The sequence below is a fragment of the Glandiceps talaboti genome, chromosome 11 (assembly GCF_964340395.1).
Source record: "Glandiceps talaboti chromosome 11, keGlaTala1.1, whole genome shotgun sequence".
Classification (NCBI taxonomy): Eukaryota; Metazoa; Hemichordata; class Enteropneusta; family Spengelidae; genus Glandiceps; species Glandiceps talaboti.
The window spans coordinates 17,435,078-17,460,747 of NC_135559.1; the positions used below are offsets into that span (position 1 = coordinate 17,435,078).

At 36.5% G+C, this 25,670-nt stretch overlaps 1 protein-coding gene across 1 annotated transcript; it reads left to right on the forward strand.

Annotated features, from left to right (window-relative positions):
* Positions 1-14,327: 14,327 nt before the first annotated feature.
* On the forward strand, positions 14,328-24,491 carry LOC144442089 (transmembrane 9 superfamily member 2-like). The gene is given in 13 exon segments (XM_078131359.1): positions 14,328-14,402; positions 15,188-15,372; positions 16,213-16,321; positions 16,516-16,577; positions 17,714-17,822; positions 19,446-19,573; positions 20,823-20,884; positions 20,887-20,937; positions 21,394-21,611; positions 22,276-22,427; positions 23,394-23,505; positions 24,046-24,217; positions 24,366-24,491. Coding segments are annotated over 13 exon segments (1,503 nt in total). The 3' UTR covers positions 24,434-24,491.
* Positions 24,492-25,670: the final 1,179 nt, after the last annotated feature.

The following is a 25,670-nucleotide window of genomic DNA, read 5'->3' on the forward strand; positions in this document are numbered from 1 at the left end:
ACTGTCATCTCTACCATATCACAACTATATTCTTCATTCACAGACTGTCATCTCTACCATATCACAACTATATTCTTCATTCACAGACTGTCATCTCTACCATATCACAACTATATTCTTCATTCACAGACTGTCATCTCTACCATATCACAACTATATTCTTCATTCACAGACTGTCATCTTCACAATACATGCAGGGAGTTCAATGTTCTCCTGAAGACAGTTTTTGACAGATTGGGAATTTTTAATGTAACCTATGCCCATTTATCTAAATATGATACTTACCTGACAGACAAATACACCACAGTCACAGGTGTTATCTTGTAATGGAATATTCCTCATAAGACAAACTCTCCATCCTCCAACCATGTGATATTGACTTTGATGAAATGCTGTATTCCTCAAGTAACAAACAAGTTTCTGTAGAAGAAAGACAACCAATCCATCAATCAGTCAATCAGTACATAACTTATACTAACCACTCATAGTCGCATCAATAAATTGATCAATCATTCAATCAATCAATCAATCAGTCAGTCAGTCAGTCAGTCACAATCAGTCAGTCAGTCAATGCATAACTTTATACTTGCCACTCATACTTACATCAATCACTCACTCACTCACTCACTCACTCACTCACTCACTCACTCACTCACCTCTCACTCACTCACTCAATCAATCAATGTCAGTCAGTCAGTACATACCCTACACTCACCACTCACTCCCATCAATCTATCAATCTATCAATCTATCAGTGATAGATCTATACGGCATCTGAAACCATCCCTTCATCCAAATTCAAACCGTTTCTAAAACCCTACTGGAAAGATGTTCGGTCTCTTCATAAGAAATCTTTAGCACTTCGGAATAAGTGGATCTCGGCCGGTAGGCCAAGAGGATTACAACACGAGTCTTTTCGCAACTATAAAGAAGCAAAACGCAATTTCAGAAAAGAACTGAGACAACGACAACGTAAAGCAGAATGTGAAAAATTTGATTTCATTGAAAACGCTATCGAACTTGACCAATCTCTATTCTGGCGGAATGTAAATATTCGTAGAAAAAATACGTGTAACAGCTTTCCTGTCCTAAAAACAGACGGCGAAACAATTTCCAATCATACTTGTGTTGTCAACACTTTTGCGGACTACTTCAAACAACTCTATGAACCACTAGAAGACAATTCATTTGTAAGTTCGTTCAGAGTCCAAATCGACGAAGAACTTGACAACCTCTCAGCTTCTAGCCACGATAACGCTGAAACAATTCTGTCTCGACCACTCTCTATAGAAGATATCTCACGTGCTATAGGAAAACTGAAACGTGGAAAAGCAGGAGGGCCAGACTCCATCACATACGAACACATTATTTTCGGAGGCCCCTTTCTTATGGACGCATTAGTTAATTTATTTAATGCATTGATTAATGTTGAATACATTCCTTCATCATTCAAATCTGCATACCTTGTTCCAATTTTCAAGGGTGGTAACAAAAATCGTTTTGATCCCGCAAACTACAGGGGCATCACACTGCTACCGACTCTGCAAAAACTCTTTGAAATGTGCATTTCGCATCGCCTACAACCATGGCTCTGTGACAAAAATTTACCACATCCCCTACAAGCCGGCTATCAACCTGGTCAGAGTAATATCACCACAGCATTCTGCATTCAAGAGACAATTCTTCATCACGTTGAAAGAGGTAGCAAGGTATTTATGTGCAGTCTTGACCTTCAAAAAGCTTTTGACTCGATTTGGTGGAATGGTTTATTTCACAAACTGTACACTTTGGGCATCAACGCAAAACTTTGGAGATTATTGAAAAACATGTTTCACGGACAAAAATGTCAAATCGCCATAGACACGTATACGTCTGAGGAATATCGACTATTTCAAGGTGTACGACAAGGAAGTATCCTTTCTACAACTCTATTCCTAATTTATGCAAATGACCTCCTCGTTGAACTCGAGAACAGTAGATTCGGATGTTACATCGATTCGCTATTTCTTGGTGCGCCTGCGTTAGCAGATGACATCTCAATATTAGCACCAACTCGCTCTACATGTCAAAAAATGTTGAACATTGTATGCAATTACTGCTCGACATGGAGACTGAAGCTCTCAGCCACAAAATGTAGATTACTCGTTTTCGGTGAAACAACACGAGAACGTGAACGCTCGCGCCAACATCGAAACTTGTCTCTGAACAACTGTCCTCTCACTGAAGTAGATTCAATTACAATCGTCGGCATGCAATTTACAAATAATTTATCGTCGATGGAACGTACACTCTCTGTTTGTAAGAAAGCCAGGTGTCTGATAAATTCGTTACGCAGTGTTGGTATTGGACCTTACGGTCTCAATCCAATCGTCAGTACAGAAGTCTGGAAACGCATGTGTCTTCCTGCAGCCTTTCATACTTGTGAACTTTGGACTCCCAATGAAACTGAACTTCTAATGCTTGAACGTTGTCAGAGATATGCTGCCAAAACCATTCAAGGTTTTCCCTCCAAAACTCCGACTGATTTAGCTCTAAGCGCAGTAGGTTTGATACCAATTGAGGCATACATTGACAATTGTAAATTGCGTTTTTTTGGAACTCTATGTAACTGTGATAATTTCTCAGTAAGAAAACATGTATTCTTACAACGACTTTTTGAATTTAAGTTTTCATCTGTAAAGAAACGCTTAGGCTTTATACCTGATATTATGAATATTCTTTTGAAATACGGATTACTTTGCTTCTTAGACGAGTTCTGTGCAACTGGTTATTTTCCGCCTAAATTCCTTTGGAAAATTATTGTAAAAGATGCTATATATGAGAAAGAGTGCAATCTTTGGAGAGATAGAATTGCAACTAGAGATGAACTACAGCTCTTCTCTCAGTTACATAAACATATATTGCCGTTTCATTTATATTCCTACTCACGCAAATTCCCTAAATACAAGTCAACTGTTTACAAAATCATGAAAGTTCTTGCCACTCCATGCAATATAAAATGCTCCAAATGTGAAGACGTTGCTGATAACCTTCTCATTCATCTAACAACGTCATGTCGCCAAACTTCCACTGCTAGAGACTATTTCTGGACAAGTCTCTTCAATGAACTCAATGTAGACTTTTCTGTGGCTTTATTCAACCTAGATGAGTTTGATTTCATTGTCAGAATTTTAGGAGATGTCTTTTGCAACGACAATCTCCTCATTAACACAGAACTACTTCAAGATATCATCTTAAAGTTTATGCATATGTGCCTGGACATTTAGAAACGAACCCTACGCCATGTTTATTTGAAACATGAATATTGCAATTAGTTTTCTGTAATTATTTATACTTTTCCTCTTTGATCTGATTTGATAGTTTTTTGCTTTATTGTTGTGTAACTCTTCTCTTTTTTGAGGAGGAATAAAGGAACAACAACAACAACAACAACTCACCTCTCACTCACTCACTCAATCAATCAATGTCAGTCAGTCAGTACATACCCTACACTCACCACTCACTCCCATCAATCTATCAATCTATCAATCTATCAGTGAATGAGTGAGTGAGTGAGTGAGTGAGTGAGTGAGTGAGTGGGTGAGTGAGTGAGTGAGTGAGTGAGTGAGTGAGTGAGTGAGTGAGTGAGTGAGTGAGTGAGTGAGTGAGTGAGTGAGTAAGTCAATCAGCCAACCAACCAGTCAGTCAGTCAGTCAGTCAGTCAGTCAGTCCATCAATCAATCAACCAACCAACCAACCAACCAACCAACCAACCAACCAGCCTGTCAGTCAGTCAATTAATCAATTCAATTAATCAATCAATCAATCAATCAATCAATCACTCAATTAATGAAGTCATTTATAAAACCAATGTATCCATTACTTGGTAAAGTTCAGAGGTGTTGGACAGTTACATGTTGAAATCACTACTGTGTTCACATATACATTGTGTAATGGTGAGTGTATAATAGTTTTCAATAAGAGACATGTTGTAAGTCACCAATATACCATTTCAAAACCTTCACATTTAGTTAGAAATGGATCTTCTCATTCAGTTATGAAAAACTGAATCTATGGAAATAAACTTTTCTATTAGTCATATTCTCATGTTTGGTCAGTGTGTATCATAGTTATAACTAGTACTTGTGTGGTTCTCATACCCTATATAATACCATGTGGTAGTGTGTACACTACCGTAGTATTTGGTCAGTGTGTATCATATTATGATAGTAAAGTAATGACTTGTATGGCACTCATACCCTATATACCATGTGGTAGTGTGTACACTACTGTAGTATTTGGTCAGTGTGTATCATATTATGATAGTAGAGTAAAGACTTGTGTGGCACTCATACCCTATATATATTACCATGTGGTAGTGTGTACACTACTGTAGTATTTGGTCAGTGTGTATCATATTATGATTATGATAGTAAAGTAAAGATTTGTGTGGCACTCATACCCTATATACCATGTGGTAGTGTGTACACTACTGTAGTATTTGGTCAGTGTGTATCATATTATGATAGTAAAGTAAAGACTTGTGTGGCACTCATACCCAAAATACCATGTGGTAGTGTATACACTACTGTAGTATTTGGTCAGTGTGTATCATATTATGATAGTAACGTAATGACTTGTGTCATGTGATAGTGTACGTTGTACACTACCGTAGTATTACCTGTAAGCAGGATTTGTTATATCCTGACATAGAGTCCAGATACATCAATGATTTATCCTTCACATGACATGATACCAGTGTCCAGTGATTTCCAAGATGAATAGGAAACAACAGAAGTCTCTTCTTGAAAATATCAACCTGAAAATAATGAGAAAACATCAGAGTGTCTGTCGATCACTACAGTACTGCAATTCACAATTAACTTTAATTACAGGCCTGTCACAACATTTCTGGAACATAGCTACATGTGTATATGTATGATGGTATGTAGACCAGTATCACACTACCTCTGTGACAGGGCTGTGTTTGCAAAACAGACCTGGTACAGGCAAGTCACAACAGTACTGAAATTCACAATTGACTTTAATTTAACAGGCCAGTCACAACATTTCTGGAACAGGGATATATGTATGTATGATAGTATGTTGGTCTACCATACCACCACTGTTACAGGGCTGTGTTTGTGCAAAGCAGATCTGGTACATGCCAACCACAACCAGTATTGTTAAAGGCTCACAATGAAATAAGTGAATGAGGACATCATTGTAATTCATACATACTTTACATACCTGTTTTGTCCACTTGTTGACAGCATGGTAACCTTTCTTGTGTAGATGTGTATAGAAGTATGTAGAATAGATGAAGACATCATTGTAATTCATACATACTTTACATACCTGTTTTGTCCACTTGTTGACAGCATGGTAACCTTTCTTGTGTAGATGTGTATAGAAGTATGTAGAATAGATGAAGACATCATTGTAATTCATACATACTTTACATACCTGTTTTGTCCACTTGTTGACAGCATGGTAACCTTTCTTGTGTAGATGTGTATAGAAGTATGTAGAATAGATGAAGACATCATTGTAATTCCTCATTAGCAATTCATGGTACCCATTTATCACCTGTACAGGTAGAATGTGAAAAACAAGATGTCTAAGTTATTTGTTAGTCTAGGTATAGCCTTATGCTTCTAAGCTAGCATGTCACTACCATAAGAAATCAAACAGGAAAGAAGAATGGGGAATTTTTTGCAGACTACTTTTTGAAAATCTCTAAACATGCATAAATACTATAATTTGTACTCACATTATCATTCAACCAGTTATCTCCTTCTAATGTCTTCATATCATCAGCTGATAGTTCATAACAACCAATGTGTACAGTTATTCTTTTCTTCTGAGTATTTGGATCTGACATCCAGGAACTCGGTCTCAGTTTCAGATGATTGAAGACAGATTGGATAAAAGTATACCTGTGATTAAAAAAAATATTGAAACTTTGCTTAGTAAAGTTGGTACCTTTAAAATGATGGTGTGGTTTGTTTCAAAAGTTGTGAAGCGCCTAACACCTTTTTTTCCCATAATGCCTTGCCCCATACAGTGTAAAAAAAAATCTCTTTGAAGTTAGATTTGTCTTAATTAAGAGAAGTTGTGTGATGCAGGGTTGGTACAACTAGAAAAGACTTTTTTGGGGTCACCAAGGGTTGAGATATGCAGCTAAGATAAATTCAGTCTCACCTTTGCTCTCTTCAGTGTGGGTAACTACATGGATATGAACTTGAAACTTATCAATATATGACCTACTTACCTTCTTGACAAGTCTTTTTTGAATATTTTCTGAAGTTCTTCAAATACCATTCTTATACTCAATCCCTTCTGTTTGTGAAATCGCTTTCGAAAGATGCCTGATATTGAAAAAGAAAAGAAGACGAACCCACTGGAATTGTAGATTTAGTTACTAAATTTTGTATTTGTAAGAATCACTGTGGCTCTCCAGTTTTCCAAGACTTCCTGCATTGATTACTTTCTTAATGTCATGATACATTAATCATGAAATATTTGTTTCTGGCAGCTACAGTACAATCAGGCTATAACAGCATTGGGCTGGCACTCATAGTGTTAACACAGGGCAGGCACAGTGCCATCTTACCATTGTGTGTGTAAACTAGTGAAAGACTTTACCAACCTTTCATATTAGAGACAATCTTCTCTTTAGATATTTTCTTCTCTCCTATAACCTCCACAATCATCACATCATCATCATTGGAGCTGCCCTTTTCATCAACTTCAAGTCTCTCCATCTTGAATGCATTACTTTGATGTTTCCCAGTACCAGATTTCTTAACTGCTCTCACCAAACCACTACCATGACAACCAGCTCCACTCCCAACAACATCTTGACTGTCTGTTGTAGAGATATCATCACCCCTTACCTCTATGTCATGTCTGTTACCTGATATTTTTATATCGTCATTTGTTCCTTTTTCTATGCCATGGCCATGATCTACTCTGTTCCCAATGTCATGTCTGTTACCTGATATTTTTACATCGTCACTTAAATGACTGCACCCTTCTCCCACTATGATTTGTTTTTCTATAATACTGCTATTATCTACTGTGTTCCCAATGTCATGTCTTGTACTTGATAGTTTGACATTCTTGTTATCTACAAAACGTAGTCCTTCTGTAACCACAGTTTGTCTATCTTCTTGTTTGTAGTTCCTATTTTTGGTTCTTCTTTTTGTCTTTATCTTTCTTTTTGGCCCTTCTTCATGACTGTTGAGGTCAACCATCTGACCTTTGTCATTAAATTTCTTGTCTATTTTATGTTTGGTTTCTGTTTCTTGGTAGTTGACATTTTGAGTTACAAATTTCTTTCCTGTCACACTTTGTGTAAACACAGATTTACTCCGAATCTCATCATCAACATTTTTTATGCTTTCCTTTGCTTTACTTTTCTGCTTCTGACCAGCATTTCTGTCAACTACTGAATTTCTTCCTGTCTGTAAATCACAACTGTTTTCCACACTACACCCTGAGTTTTCTAAGGTAACTTCTGATGACGTGCAACCGCCCTCTAGTGGCAGTAGACATGCAGCAAATATTCTAGGTTTCATAGTCTTTAGGGCTTTGTCGGAAACTTGTAAATCTGTCTCTTTCTTTTCAACTTCTAGTTTATTTTCATGATTTATGTTGCCTTTCTTGACTGATGTACCATCATTTTTTAAGCAAGTACTATCTCTAAGTTTAAGTGTTAGTCTTAGCCTTGGCTTCTTCTTTTGTCTTCTATCAATACACGGATTTTCTCTCTTTAAAGAATTAGTCCTACAAATCAAATACTTATAATTAACATTTGTACTTGAACTTTTATCACATCTTGGTGATTCCTTTGCAGAATTCTTATTTACAAAGACAGTATCTCCTTCTCTCACAAACTGACAGACTTTGTGTTTTGGACTCAGTTTCTGGAAGGAACGGTTGTAGACAGACACTTGAGTATTCTGTATGACTTTGGAGATGAGTAACTGGTTTAGGAAATGTGAGGTGCTACTTGACCTTGACACCGTAATATTCTGTGGATGACAAAAAGAAAATTTTGAATAAATAACTACAGAAAATGAATACATCATATCCAAAAGGGACTGACAAACTCTTGTACTTTTGGTAAACTATGAAAACAGGACTGTGTTGGAGTGGTCCAGCCTTTACCTGTCAACCTACATTTTTGTATCACAGGTAAGTTTGCGGTGTTTTTAACTTAAAGTTTTTAAACCCAAAGTCCCAAGTTGTAAATCTGTTCAAATGCTACATTGAAAATCTTATAGGTTTCCATTTTGTTACTTTGGAATATTCCCAATATTCAATGTGATGACGTTGGTGGGCTTAAAAACCTGGGATAGTGACTTGAGAACTATGGTTGAATTAAACTGTAAAGTATGTGTAATCAGCCTTACCTGTCAACCTCACCTGTTAAGTTAGCTGTGATTTTAACTTAAAATTTTTAAACCCAAGTTGTAAATCTGGTCAAATGCTACATTGGTAAAACCTTATATATAAGTTTCCATTTTGCTACTTTGGAATATTCCCAATATTCAATGTGATGACGTTGGTGGGCTTAAAAACCTGGGATAGTGACTTGAGAACTATGGTTGATTTAAACTGTAAAGTATGTGTAATCAGCCTTACCTGTCAACCTCACCTGTTAAGTTAGCGGTGTTTTTAACTTAAAATTTTTAAACACAAAGTCCCGTGTTGTAAATCTGGTCAAATGCTACATTGGTCAAACCTTATAGGTTTCAATTTTGCTACTTTGGAATATTCCCAATATTCAATGTGATGACGTTGGTGGGCGAACCTGGGATAGTGACTTGAGAACTATGGTTGAATTAAACTGTAAAGTATGTGTAATCAGCCTTACCTGTCAACCTCACCTGTTAAGTTAGCGGTGTTTTTAACTTAAAATTTTTAAACACAAAGTCCTGTGTTGTAAATCTGGTCAAATGCTACATTGGTCAAACCTTATAGGTTTCAATTTTGTTACTTTGGAATATTCCCAATATTCAATGTGATGACTTTGGTGGGGCTTAAAAGCCTGGGATAGTGACTTGAGAACTATGGTTGATTTACAATGTAACCTGTAAACTACATGTAATCTGAGCCATGAGAGGGGTCAACAAAATTTGGTAATGGGTGCCATGACTTACATTGTACCTGGTTTATACCACCTTACCAAAAAGCACTGTCCATTCATATATTATGATCCCCACCATATACCAAAATAACCATGACTATAGATACTGATGGCTTTAGAAAAATATGTAAATGTACTCTCTGAGCTCCTACAGATGACAATTTACATTTACAACATCAAAAATGAAAATACCGAATGATTAAAATGAATACAATCAAACCTTGCTGTAAAATGCTGATATGGTGGTGGTGGTGGTGGTTACAATGGATAGGAATTTGTAAACAGCGCCCCCAGTGGCCAAACTCATGTAATCTTTTATCTTTCTGATGACTTGACTATGGTGTGTCATAATGTGACAGAAAATAAATATGCAAATGTCATAAGGTAATCAATCTTTCCTTCAGTGCTAGATTGGCCACACTCCAATCTAATTTATACCCAGGTTGTTCTACATCGTTTCACAACAACAGTCTACATAACAAGGTTTTGCAGTGCTCAATTTAAAAGAATTTAAGATTAACATTACTTCTCCAAATATATTCAACACATTATGCTTCAGAGATATGCAAATTATTATATTATTCCGAAAATCTTTTCTTTATTCTGAATTTCAGCCAGAAAATACTTGTGATTGAAGCATTTTGTCATTATTTGTCTTTTGATTTGGAGTGACAAAGATAAGATTCCTAGTAGTTCGTGTATTTACCTAAAAAATCTTGGGGAGTGATACCTAATAGTCAGTATGCCCCAAGTGGTCTCTGATTTAACCATGTCTGGTCAAAATCAATTAATCAGAACAAAAAGTTGTTCATCCAATCAGTGAACCCCAACTGTGTTATAGTGACGTAAACAGTCTCCTGACAAATGTACCATATTTGGATATTACATAACTGCCCCAATAAACACTTACTTTTATGATGGACTGTATTATTGGTTAGAATTTGTGATTAATAAACAAAGACATGATGTTAGTGGGTGGCTGTGGATGAATTTTAAATTACATCTCATGCATCTTAGGACTTCTATCTAGAGTAACAACTTGGACTATACTGTGAGTGGAGGTACTTAAATCATAACAATACCATATATATGAACTTGACTAGAGACCTAATTACCCAAACTAAAATGAGATTGGTTGACACAAAAACTTCTTGTCTGTGGTAAACTGAATTGGTATATCTTACACAATGTATGATTCAGGTCCGGTAACATGACCAATGATGGCACCCAGTTATTTTGTTCACCTGTTCTACATAATATCACCTTTTTTAAATGAAGAAAAAAATAAATAAAAGCAAACTATGATTTCTGTGTTGTTTTCTTACTTACCACTGTGAATTGACTAAATAAAGAAAAGCCGAGTCTTCTTTTTCTTACTGATGATTCAAAACAGATCTACTTTCAAATCTGCCTATTTCAGTAGATTATAGCGCCCTCTCTGATACAAACTTTACAACACTGTGCTGTAAATCCGATACTAAATGATACAAATCGTTGAATTTTCTTACAGAACATGTAACCGCGTCATAGCCATTGTATATCAACGAATTTTGATCGTGACTTTGGATGTTGCATTCGTTCACGTCGATCACAGCCTGTATTTTACCATGCATGTTCCCATTGCAATCCTAAAAATAGCTTACCAGTTTCAGATGTACGGTCAACAAGGAGATTTATTTTCATGTATCGTCTAGTACGCGTCTTTCCATGTTTCTTGATGATCATACTTTGTCGTCAGTCACGCTGTCGGTGTGTTTTTGAAATCCCTTGTATCCAGCTCCATACATCATGGCCAGGAAGGGATTGACTCACATGGTCGGGGAGGGGGTGGGGGAATTAGCGCTTTTGTTGGATGACGTCATAATCTGGGCGGAGTCTTAAGTTTCGCAGACAACCCGGAAGTGCTATGACATGTGCGTGTCCATGAGAGCTCAAGAGTGCGGTCTGCTTGTCTTTGGAGCGCTATATGCTTAGAAACATGTATCTCGGTAAGACAATTAACGTTTTGTAAGAATCTAAGATATTAATGTTATGTGGCATGCACTGGCAACGAAATCAGCAATGTGTCCTACATTATGTGAGTCAATGAATACAAGATACAACACTCAACAGATGATCTCGCCATACACGTACACATAGATCCATCGCGCAGATTGCAGACATGATGTCATTGTTAGCTGCAATAAATTGAATAATTGTAGCGTTTGTTGTGATTTTGAGGGCTTTTTCGTCTGTTTTTGTGCCTTTTTACGTTCCGATGTTTAACCCAAATCAAACCGTTTAGCAGCAGTCCAGGACACACAAACTACTAAACATTGTATCTAGACTAGGATTAGTCCAGGACATATTTATACAAATGTCGACTGGCCGTGAGGGCAATAGCGAGCATACGTCTGTTCCCCGCGAGGGCCTGTCGATCACCTCAACATTAATCCCGAGGGCGAAGCCCAAGGGAAATAAGTTGATGTTGAGGTGATCGACAGGCCCGAGGGGGGAACTGACGTATGCTATTGCCCGAACAAGAGGCCAGCTAGTCGACATTTGTTTTATAACACATCTCATTCATACTACTATAAAACCTAAATTACAGACACATTGATTAATATCCTTCACTACAGGCAATACCGTTCCTACTTCCACACAGTATTTTCCTAAAATACTCACAGCATTTTTGATAACACACTTTGTGCGCTTAGCATCTTTGTGTGACACCAGTTCTGCAAGATCTTCTTCAGACACTTTCCAAAAACGTGAATATTATTGTTTGGCGCCATTTGTCGTCTGCAAGGAAGACGCTCACGCATGCGCAATTGGCGACTTTTCATTCATGGAACTATTGCAATAGATCGTCATTTCCCGGGCAACAGTATTCAAATTACGCATACCACGTGACAGGGCATTGACGAATCGCAACACGACTCACGCAGATGATGTGTTATAAAGACTACTGGTACTAAACATTGTATCTAGACTACCCAATTAGCAGTAGTTCAGGACACACAAACTACTATATAGCTGCAATAATTGTAGCGTCTTGTTGCGGTTTTGTGGGTTTTTTCGACATTTTAAGTTAAACACTAAAACTTAAAAAGTCACCAAAACAGACGAAAAGACCCACAAAAACGCAACATTGCAAAACGCTACAATTATTGCAGCTAACTACTAAACATTGTATCTTGACTACCAAATTAGGAGTGTTCCAAGGCACATAGACTACTATACATTGTATCTAGACTACCAAATTAGGAGTGTTCCAAGGCACATAGACTACTATACATTGTATCTAGACTACCAAATTAGCAGTAGTCCAGGACACATAGACTACTAAACATTGTATCTAGACTACCAAATTAGCAGTAGTCCAGGACACATAGACTACTAAACATTGTATCTAGACTACCAAATTAGCAGTAGTCCAGGACACATAGACTAAACATTGTATCTAGACTACCAAATTAGCAGTAGTCCAGGGCACATAGACTACTAAACATTGTATCTAGACTACCAAATTAGCAGTAGTCCAGGACACATAGACTATACTAAACATTGCATCTAGACTACCAAATTAGCAGTAGTCCAGGACACATAGACTACTAAACATTGTATCTAGACTACCAAATTAGCAGTAGTCCAGGACACATAGACTACTAAACATTGTATCTAGACTACCAAATTAGCAGTAGTACAGGACACATAGACTACTAAACATTGTATCTAGACTACCAAATTAGCAGTAGTCCAGGACACATAGACTACCAAACATTGTATTAAGACTACCAAATTAGCAGTAGTACAGGGCACATAGACTACTATACATTGTATCTAGACTACCAAATTACCAATAGTCCAGGACACATAGACTACTAAATATTGTATCTAGACTACCAAATTAGCAGTAGTCCAGGACACATAGACTACTAAACGTTGTATTAAGACTACCAAATTAGCAGTAGTCCAGGACACATAGACTACTAAACATTGTATCTAGACTACCAAATTAGCAGTAGTACAGGGTACATAGACTACCAAATTAGCAGTAGTCCAGGACACATAGACTACTAAACATTGTATCTAGACTACCAAATTAGCAGTAGTCCAGGACACAGACTACTAAACATTGTATCTAGACTACCAAATTAGCAGTAGTACAGGACACATAGACTACTAATTAACATTGTATCTAGACTACCAAATTAGCAGTAGTACAGGACACATAGACTGCTAAATATTGTATCTAGACTACCAAATTAGCAGTAGTCCAGGACACATAGACTACTAAACATTGTATTAAGACTACCAAATTAACAGTAGTCCAGGACACAGACAACTAAATATTGTATCTAGACTACCAAATTAGCAGTAGTACAGGGTACATAGACTTCTAAACATTGTATCTAGACTACCAAATTAGCAGTAGTACACTAGGGCACATAGACTACTAAACATTGTATCTAGATCTAGACTACTAAATTTATAAGGTAGTAGTGTATTACACCAATGAATGGAAATTAATAAAAAACTGTAGCTAAAACAATTCCTGTAGGAGTTAAATTTGAGCTTTGAAAATACACACTGTTTGACTTGGGGTGGGATGGGGAAGTCATGATGATTTAGTAATACCATTGATATTTTGGCAGGTATGACTTGGTTACAGGCCACATATGGGGAGTGGGTCTTATAATTGTATAAAATTTTGATATTACCTGTAACCACCACAATTCTTTCATGAATTCCAAACTATCATAAACAAATACTTTGATCATCCAGAGTTTAAAATAGGTAACCTTTGCCCTTTTATAGTGCAGTCATCTTTGGTTCACAACATTGCTATACTGAAGATCGACAAAATATATTGTATGGACATTGTTGATAGCAGGAGTAAGTACTGTTCATTTTCTTCAATAGAAGACTATGGATGAGAACTTGTGTGCCCTCTAATGATAGTCAGATTCTGTTTTTGTGAGTCAAAGTAAGAAAAACTGGGATTTCTTGTGAGTATCACCACATAGTAAGAGATAGGGGAACACCAAGTTTTGGTGGGTCACTAGAAATTGTGCTCGTCACTGGCACGTCATTGGCTTAGAGGGCATACTGAATTGAGAAGTATGAAAATGCATGGCATCCAAGAAATCCAGAAAAAGAATAACAGTGGTCTGAGCTTGAAGAATTATACCGTAATGCATATACCATCATGGTGTTACATAAACATGGTGAACGTCTATACACTGGGTTGAGAGAGGTGGTGACAGAGCATTTAGTTGACAAGGTAAAATGAATGTTTGATTGACTATTCATTGACTTTTCTAAAGCTGTTTAGATGTATTAATTGTTGATAGTGTGATTATCAGTGTATACACAGATGTAGGTCAGATGCGTTGTTTTGCTGTGTTTGTTTTGTGTTGTGTGGTGTGGTGTGGTGCTGTGCTGTGTTGTGTTGTGCTGTGGTGTGCTGTGCTGTGATGTGCTGTGTTGTGTTGTGTCGTGTTGTGTTGTGTTGTGTTGTGTTGTGTTGTGTTGTGCTGTGCTGTGCAACCAGAAGGTGCATTGTACATGTATATGTGTATGCCATACTGGCTGTCTATAAAAGTCAAAATGTATTGAAGAGTATGTCTATAGTCACAGGATAACTGTGTGTGTGTATACATGTATGTCTATAGTCATCAGACAAAAAGTAGAAAGGGAAATTTGCATAATTTCATCACTATCTTTTTTTAAACAATCTATGTTGCCAATTAGCAATGATTATTTCTTCAAAATAAAAGAATTGAACTACATGAATAAGAAATTCATTTAAATTTTTCCAAAATTAAATTTGTATGATTTGAATATTGAACAACAATTAATACATCGTTTTGAAAGGGCATTTTACGTGTTTTAGACTCAGTTACTTGTTGAACTCCTTTGCACAGTACTATGTACTGAATTCAGGTGCTTTATAAACAGTTTTGACTGACTGATTGGTTGGTTGATTGATTGATTGATTGATTGATTGATTGATTGATTGATTGGTATTTCAGTTTTATAGCTGTACTATTTTCTAATTTTCAACAGATCCGTGTAGACGTCTTAGAATCACTGAACAACAATTTCCTGCAGACACTAAACAGTGCATGGAATGACCACCAAACGTCCATGGTAATGATTAGAGATATTCTCATGTACATGGTGAGTATAGAGAAAGTCATCAAGTTCATAATAGCCAATTTAATAGATATTGGGGTCAAGCAGGGTCACCAGTAAGAATGTCTGCTATGTAGTGAAGTATATCTAGATACATATACTTGTCACCACATAAGGTTATCAACGTAAATGAACACCATGAAAATATTTAATAAAACTTTCATCATTTATGTACCTTATTTAATAACTGTACTGATACAGGCACTCTTTAAAGATTGGTAGATTGATTGATCGACTGATTGATTGATTGATTGATTGATTGATTGATTGATTGATTGATTGATTGATTGATTGATTGCTTTATAGTCTAGAATTCTAAACTGGTACTGTATTACGTTTTAAAAACTTCATACTACTACACAGTCTAGTCATGACGGTTACAAAAGGTGTTCAATTGTGATGTTCTCCTGTGGTGAATGAAGTGCAAACAGTGCATGTCCATGTAATCCATCACAGACTGACAGGCTGGAGTCATCACTCATTAATATTCATTTGATACAGCTGTTTTGACTGTCACAGGAATTTAGCATGTTGGCACTGATATGCAAATGACCATCCAGGACTCCACCTCCAGGCTGTTAAACTAAGATCAAGTGGGAATGCGACAATGTCAACCCTGTTTATATGAACACGGTTGGGGGTAGCACAGATTTCTGTGTTTGAACAACTGTCATGACTAGACTATGTAGTAGTCTGAAGTTTTTAAAATGTAATATGGTACGTACAGTTTAGAATTCTAGACTAATTAATTTAAGGTTAGACAAAATATTGTCAGGGAGTGAGATGAAATGGTCATAATTCAAACATTCAAGATTGTTCTAAGTGATGTTCTTCCCTTTCACTGCATTATTATTATTGAATTTGAAATATTAATTTTGTGTTATGTTACTTTTCAGTTTGAAACATGAGAAATCAGGTGATTGTGATGATAACCTTAAACCAATGGCCATCCCTGCTGCATTTAAGGATGTCACAATTAACTACACCTACTCAGTCTCATTTGAGGTAAGATGATACAATGAATGAATTTATAATTTAATATGCTCTTTAATTTTAAGTTTGTAGATGTAAGTGAAGATACTGAGATAATGTTCAACAACCAAAAAGATCACATCTCTTCATATTGCCATCCAGCTGGCCAGACTGATGGACTATGATTTTTACCTACTTTCATTTGCAGGCTATACCCTGGAGTGAAGTGGGCATCTCGATGGGATTACATTCTGGACTCCATGCCACATACAGATATTCAGTGGTTCAGGTGAGTAGATGACAACAATTGTACAACAACTATCAAGAAACTAACAATACATAGACACAAACTAAAATTGTTAATTTGACATATTGGTATAAGTAATAATACTGACAGAAATTGATATACGACTCTGGTAATCGAGCCTTGGTTTACTAAGATAAGCGTAAACTAAATCTATTGTTGGTAAAATCTATGTGGTAGATTACACAAGTGGGTGATAGCGGTTCCTCTGTTGTGTAATTCTAATCACCTTGTGATCAAGATAGTGTAAACATTGGAAGTCCCAAAACAGTACACTGCAAGTTCATGGAACTCTGTCAGTAAAACTCTGCGATGCTTCCCTGCTGAGGCTGTAATTAAACCAACATCCATTCAATAGCTTCCATTACTGTTGTAACAACATGTTGCTACAATAGTATTAGTAAATCTTAGTAAATCGAAGGCTCAATTACCAGAGTGATAATTACATCCACAGTAGGTCGTCATTTCTGATTGCAAATTTTTCTCATTTCGCACTGACACATTCAACCACATTCAATGTTCTCATCCTATAATCCTACTCAACGTCCTTTATGGAACTAAATGGGTAGGATTTGGTGTGTGCAAAATTTGTGTTTACATGCTCTTGATTATAGGGTGATTATTATCCACATAACTAAGGTATCATTACCGATATCACTCACTTGTGTAAGCTAAACCATGCATCAACACTTGTTTTAGTTCGTGTTTATCTGATTTGCCGATAGCACATTTTCCATAGTTGTATCATTATCTTGCTTGTTTACTTCAAAACAATGCAAACTCATTAAAGTAATGTCTAACTAAAAAGAACAGATAATGATACATCTAAAAAACACTGTCCAGTCTTCCATAATGTGATAACAATTTTTTCATTTTTTTGGATAAACCCTGTCAATATGGCTGTGTCCTCTAACAGCCCTAACTCTAATGTTATGACCTCCTGTATTTGTGAGTTCAGAAATGAGCAAGGACATATAAGAACACCAGTTTATTGAAATAGTAGGCCCATTGTCTGTCATGTCAGCCTTGACGGCCCTTGTCCAGTCAATCACCTATAATTATCAGATCACTTGTAAACTCACTTATTTTGAATGTGCTATATGTATGTTGATTATTTACAGTATCATGAACTCCTTGGTGATTGTACTATTCTTGTCTGGTATGGTAGCTATGATTATGCTGAGAACACTCCACAAGGATATTGCCCGTTACAATCAAATAGACTCAGCTGTAAGTACATCCTATTTCATTGCACCCCCATCTACATGTACCTCCAAATAGACTCAGCTGTAAGTAGATCCTATTTCATTGCACCCCATCTACCTCCAAATAGACTCAGCTGTAAGTACATCCTATTTCATTGCACCCCATCTACCTCCAAATAGACTGAGCTATAGGTAGATCGTATTTCATTGCCCCCCCCCCCCCCACTCCACCAACCAAATAGACTCAGCTGTAAGTACATCCTATTTCATTGCCACCCCCTCCACCTACCTCCAAATAGACTCAGCTGTAAGTCCACGCTATTCCATTGCAATCTCCCACCCACCAACCTCCAAATAGACTCAGCTGTAAGTAGATAATATTTCATTGCCCCCCCCCCCTCCACCAACCAAATAGACTCAGCTGTAAGTACATCCTATTTCATTGCCACCCCCCCCCCACCTACCTCCAAATTGACTCAGCTGTAAGTACACCCTATTTCGTTGCCACCCTCACCTACCTCCAAATAGACTCAGCTGTAAGTACATCCTATTTCATTGCCACCCCCCCCCTCACCTACCTCCAAATTGACTCAGCTGTAAGTACATCCTATTTCATTGCCTCCCCCCCCACCTACCTCCAAATAGACTCAGCTGTAAGTACACCCTATTTCATTGCCACCCCCGTCCACCAACCAAAAAGACTCTTCTGTAAGTACATCCTATTTCGTTGCCCCCCCCCACCTACCTCCAAATAGACTCCGCTGTAAGTACACCCTTTTTCATTGCCCCCTCCACCAACCAAAAAGACTCCTCTGTAAGTACACCCTATTTCATCCCCCCCCCCCCACCTACCTCCAATTAGACTCAGCTGTAAATACACCTTATGTCATTCCCCCTTCCCAACCAAATAGACTCAGCTGTAATTACATCCCATGTCAATCTTGTAATATAAGGTCTCCTAACACATACAGCACTGCTAAAATATGTTAATATGTAACAATACAAAAAAAATCTCCCAAACTAACATTTATAAATTTACTCATACAGTTTTTCAAAGTTGATATTTTCAATGTTCCAAACACTTAACTCAGGGTTGCAATGTACTTTAACACAAACAAAAGTTAGATTGTATTTTAAGTATGTAATTGTACTACTTTTTAGCTGATGTTATCAAGTTTGAGTTCACTGTTTGCTTTCTTACAAAGTAAATGCAGAAATGGAATCACAGAAGGATTTATCATCATACCCTCAATATTATTAAAATATAGAAACACCTGTACAATTTTAGTATGTTAGGGAGTCTAATTCTAACCCTGATTTTTACGTATTTGTAACTCTAATGTGCCAGCTTTATCAGTCATAATGGCGGACTAATCCATACCATAATAATAGATAAAAATTGTTCAAAGTATCTGTAAGGTTGTACTGCATTGCTTATAAACAGCGCCCTCTTGTGACGGCATTTATACAAGATTTGCATCAGCTTTACAAGGCTGTGTCTGTGTCAATTCATAAGTTTCTTATGACCTTGTTGTTGAAGGAAGATATTTTATTCCACTTTCTATGAAGCTTTTAAGCCTCTTAAGTTTGCACTACAACCACTTGGACCATTTTGACTTGGTACTTTCCTTTCCTTTCCCTTTTCTAGGAAGATGCACAGGAAGAGTTTGGATGGAAGTTCATGGTATTCCGTCCACCCAGAAGAGGAATGCTGCTGTCTGTCTGTCCTCCTTGGTACTGGTTCCCAAATTATCTTCATGGTTTTTATCACCTTTGGTAAGTTTACTAATCCATCAAAATATTTATATCCAATATAAATTTTAATGTTGTGTAGGTATATATGACTCCTTTCTTATAAAAAAAAAAGGGAGTCTCTTTATTTTCAGTCCATTCTTTCGAAAAGATGTTTTACTCACCTCACACATATTAGACTAACATTGTGAACAATTAGTTTACTTGACTATAATAAGTTTCGGGGCGAACTATTAAATTTCTGGTGGGGGGGGGGGGGGGCAGAAGGAAAGGTATGGCAGCAATTTTTTTCCGATCACTGTGACAGCAGTTTTTTTTCTTCTATTGTCAGTCCTGCGTCAAATTATTTTTACCATATGCAGAAGCAATACAATTTTTTTTTCTTGGTTACCAAATTTTGTAGCATATCTCAACAATTTTTTTTTTTACTTCTGTCAGTTGGAAACATTTTTTTTTTCTCAAGCCATTATGGGATCAATTTTTTTTTCTCCTTCACCTGCCGACAATCCCCCCCCCCCAAAAAAAAAATCCTCCTCCTTCCCCCCCCCCCAAGAAATCAAATGGTTCTCCCCTTATTAATATTTTTTCACAGTCATAAATATTTATATTTAGGATCTCGGTTTCGTTGTCACTGATGTAACAATTTATGATGACAGCACCAAACATTTTTACATATTAGACAAAAATATCGACAGATATGTCTGAAAAACATCATTTGATAGTAAAGATGCATTGTTGTATTGGCAAATAATGTGTACCTTGTTGATGATTTTATAGAATTTGTCAATAAAAACACAATTTGTGAAAATAAACTTTCTCAAGTCTCGGGGGGGTTTTTTGTGGGTTTTTTTGATAATTATTTTTAACACAGGAGTGTTGTTTTGTGTGAAATAGTGACCTGAGTGAGTGATTGTGAGCAATCGGGTGAACACAAAACCCATACACCACTTGAGAGACTAGTAACGTGAGGGGAAAATTTGACCACATTTCTGTCACCAAATTTGAAATGAATAACAAATTCAAAACATTTGAAGATGATGAGACAAAAAATTCCTCTGAAGGGACTGGTGCCAGTCTACAAAAGATATTTCAAATCAGTAGATTGGTATGGTCATACACTGTATATATATAGTATTTGGACAAAGTGCATTAAATTGTTGAATTTTCCTGTATATTCATTTTGTTGTATTACAAGCATATAATACAACAAATTTGATTTATTGTACACCCAGTACAATAAACTGACAGACATGCATGTTATTTGGTTTTGCAGTGTGTTTGCTTGTCTTGGATTCCTATCACCAGCTAACCGTGGTGCACTGATGACCTGTGTACTAGTGTGTGTCTATGAACCCCAGCTGGATATGTTGCTGCAAGAATGTATAAAAGTAGGTGTTTTCAAGTTCTCGATGATTTTTTTTTGTGTGTGTATGTATGTATGTGTGTGTGTGTGTGTGCGTGCGTGCGTGCGTGCGTGTGTGCATGCATGCATGCATGCTTGTGGAAGTACATGTATGTGTGTATGTATGTGTGTATGTACATTGGATGTGTTATATACAATGGTATGTAAATGTACTTATGTACGTGTGTGTGTGTGTGTATGTATGTATGTATGTATGTATGTATGTACATGTGTATGTGTGTATGTATAGTCGTATACGTACATACATGTGTATGGATGTGAATATGTATGTACATGTATAGTACGCATTACTCTGTATATGTATGTAGGACTTTGTAGCTTACCACTAAAGTAACATACAAATTTAAGCAGAAGATGAATTTAGAAGAAGAAATTATTGATGCTTTGAATATTGACTTCGTGAATTGTTCTTATTATGCAGCATTTGGTGGTGAACGTTGGAAGTCCAATGTATTGATGACCTGTTTCTTCATCCCTGGCATTGTGTTTGTGGATTTCTTTATTCTCAACTTGGTGCTATGGGGAGAAGGAAGCTCTGCAGCTATTCCATTTACAACATTACTGGCTCTACTTGGACTCAGGTTTGGTGTCTCCACCCCACTCATCTTCCTTGGAGCTTACCTTGGCTTTAAAAAGAGGGTAAGAAGTAGTCATATAGAAATCTAGTAAGACAGGGTTGAGTTGCAGTTTATTTCCCTCATAAGAAAAGAATATTTGACAAGCAAATTGAATAAGTAAACAGCCATGAGTGCGAAATGTAAATATTACACAAAAGTGAAAGTGCAACATGTGATATGTAAACTACAGGTACAAGAAATATTTCTAATGGGTGAACTATAGGAACCATTGTCTAGCAGAGGCATCACTTTCAAAATGAGGCAGTTACTGTGGTGAGCATTTCAACATATTTGACACTCCAGTAGTGAGATCAGACCTTGAAGATTTCTTGTCAAGGCAAATAGTGTTGTGTATGTCTATATTACTGTGAACCTGGAAAGTTTTGCTAAAGGCTTATTTCCACTTATATTGAAGGAAAACAAAAACGCTAAAATAAGTAGTGACCAGAGTGCTTTCTTTTACATACACACAATATACCAGTCTGGTAATTAGTAAAAATTAGTCTATGAACACTCACTGAATACTGTAAAATCACAAAATATCTGTGGTGAAAATATCTAGTTTGCAGTATATATTGAATTACATAGCTCTGTTCAGTGTCTAAAACTCTGTTCAGTGTCTTGAATTTCCAGCTAAAGGAATGTACCATACTGGAGATGTAATGACCTGTTTGATTTGTCCACAGCCTATTGAATTCCCAGTTAGGACCAATCAGATTCCCCGACAGATCCCAGAACAGTCTTTCTACACCAGACCTTTGCCAGGAATAGTGATGGGTGGTGTTTTACCCTTTGGATGTATCTTTATCCAATTGTTTTTCATTCTAAACAGTATCTGGTAAGTTGTTAATCTCAGAATTTTCTTTTCTTTTTTGGTGGACAACTTAATAAATTAATGATTTTCAAACAGATATGAAACTCTAGATATGATGAATATCTGGAGTATGAATCTGTAAGATTTTGTACTGTAGTTTCAATTATAACTGCAAAGTTTATTACAAAACCAATGGTTTAAGAATAATGTGTTCCTTCAAAGTGTCGAATGACAAGAACAATGATTCATTTTATGAACCAGTAAAGAGAATGATGTACTTCCCAAAAGTGAACCCTCTTGAAATACTTGGGGAATTCTGTGGAGTTATTACCTAGTACTTACCTTACCACTCTAATGGACCCAAAAATGTACACAGCAAGATCATGGAAGTTATCGGAAAGGCTACCCTACTGTGCGCATAATTAAACCAACATTCATTTGATAGCTTATGTCTGTATGTCTCAACAGCAGTTTTAGTATGTGTCTATCTTAGGATGCTCGCACAATGTCACACAAGTTCAATAAGCGAACATCATTCGTGGTGGTGGGGGGGGGGGGGGCATCAGTGAGATTGCTGAACTTCATTTTCGCTCTGCTAACCAAATTTTGACAGAAAAGTTTCACTCCTTCAGTGATAATAGTTTTTGTATTTTAAATACTACTGAGATGTTAATATGTTGATTAAAATTGACTTCTAATGTGAGATATGGTACTAGGTTTCTGGCAGTATTTGTGTGTTTATCAATCGTAGTGGTATGACCACTACAGTTTTCATCATACTTTAAATCATATAGAAACATTTGATGTTACACTTGTGAACGTTTGTTTAGGGGAGGGGGAGGGGTTTTTGACCTAAACAAACCATGTTCATTTGTTGAGCTTATGCGACAGTGCACAGTTGTCCCTTAGTAAACTGAAACTTTGAGTGCCACTTGTTGTATTTCATTTCTACTCTGACAATAATGTTCTTGTTTCTTTTTCGTTGTGTAGGTCTCATCAGATGTATTATATGTTTGGGTTCCTGTTCTTAGTTTGTGTGATTCTGATTATCACTTGTTCAGAGGCTACAGTCTTGTTATGTTATTTCCACCTTTGTGCTGAGGTAAGTTAAACAAGTATTTTATTAATATAATGAGCAAACATAAGATTGCTATACCAAAACCGATACCAGTGTTAAGAATCCTACCATTGGAACCATAGAAAAACATGCAAAAGTGTTCCTGACTCACCACGGCATATATAGCACTCAATGGTAAAATTGATTTCCCAACGGAAAACAAGTGAAAATGTTCCCGACTTACCATGGCCTATAAAGCACTCTATGGTAAAATTGATTTCCCAACAGAACATGTACAACCTGATCAACCAGACAATCTCATTTATATACTCTGTTTAATACTTGAATAAATGTTCAATAGTGATATAAAGATGACATAACCATCTGTGTGTGTGTGTGCGTGTGCGCGCGCGTGTGTGTGTGTGTGTGCGTGTGTGTGTGTGTGTGCGTGTGTGTGTGTGTGTGTGCATGTGTCTGTCTGTGTGTGCACATACATGTGTATGTGTGCATGTGTGTGGACACACGTGTAGACAAATTCATGTGTTTGCTTATGGTACTTATGTAAATATTTTGTTTAATTTACAGGATTATCACTGGTGGTGGAGGTCCTTCCTGACCAGTGGCTTCACAGCCGTGTATCTATTTATTTACTGCATTCATTACTTTGTATCCAAATTGACCATTGAGGGCATGGCCAGTACAGTCTTATACTTCGGTTACACTGGTATCATGGTCTTACTGTTTTTCTTGTTCTGTGGTAAGTAGAATTTACTAGAAGTCACATTGATTTTATCTTTCATTTCATTTATTAACACTTTGTAAATAACAATGCTTACATCCACTATATTTGCAAAACTACTAGTTCAGGACAAAGTTCTAATAAATTTCTATTTTTTCTGTTACAGGTTCTATAGGGTTCTTCTCCTGTTTGTGGTTTGTTATCAAGATTTATGGTGTAGTGAAAGTTGACTAAGGGAAACATTTCACGAAGCAACTTTAACAACAATAGGGTATATTGTTATGGACATTTAAGTACAGGCAGAACTCTTATTGAACTAAGGTTGAACGCACCTCAAAATGTGAAAATTTGCTTTTTAAGTTGTATTCAGCAAAACCCACCCAGTTTAGAAATCAGTGAAGAAATATTAGAGGGACAGCCATGCATATATTTAGAAAAGATGTCTGTGTTAGTTTTGAATGATATAGCTTCTATGTACAATAGTAAGTATTTCTGCTTTAAACATGTGCAGTTTTACTTAGTCAAGGAAAAGCAGAAAACTCCCTGTATAAAGATGTCTCTTCATTCAGGCAAAGTGAAGTAAACTTGCAAACTAACTTTGAAACTACTATCAACATCTATGTAAACATTATCGTTCTTTAATTTGTCGAATCGGCTGTAACATGGTAATTTTGTAATTTTTTTGTCAGTTGCACACAATAGCTTACCAGATTCATATATTGAAGTTTCTTAAGTATATGAAATAGTTTGGTTTTATATATAATTTGTAAGAGGTGCGTTCTTCCTTATCTGCTGCTAGAACTGTACAAGGAATCCGTTAAAACAGTTGGCAATTGATACTTTAGACATTTTCTAGATACGGAGCTCAATTTTTCAGGAGAAAGAAGGTAATATGACTGACATTTGTGAGTACATATGTTTATTTAAAATATAAAGGGGTATGCTGAAAGATTTGAACATTCTGAAGATATGAGTAATACTACAAGTTGTAGCTTTTTGGGTGATTTTATCCCCAATATGTATAATAGTCAAGTTATTTCAATATGGGGTTGGTTGGCAGTGGGGTGGGCAGGATCGGGGTGGGCAAGGTTGATTTAAAATTTGGAGAACATTTTCCTATCCTCAAATACACTTGGTCAGGAACCTCAGCAATATAAAGCAGAAGTTGTTTGATAAAATTAGTGGATTTGTAATGTATTACCTGTAAATGTATTCATTGTTTTTGAGGGGCACTACCAGTAAATATAATTTATCTTGACACTCACAACACACCAATATATACTTTTTATCCGCATTGGTTCTCATCAGAGGAAAGTACTTGCAAAGATGTGCAGATGGTAAAATTAGATTGTCTTAAAAACTCTTCACCAGGCTAGGTTTTTACCAATATCATATCATAATTTAGTGGATTGGTATTGTGTATGGTCGAGTATGATACATTGTAATAATATAAAGTCCAAAATTTATTCCA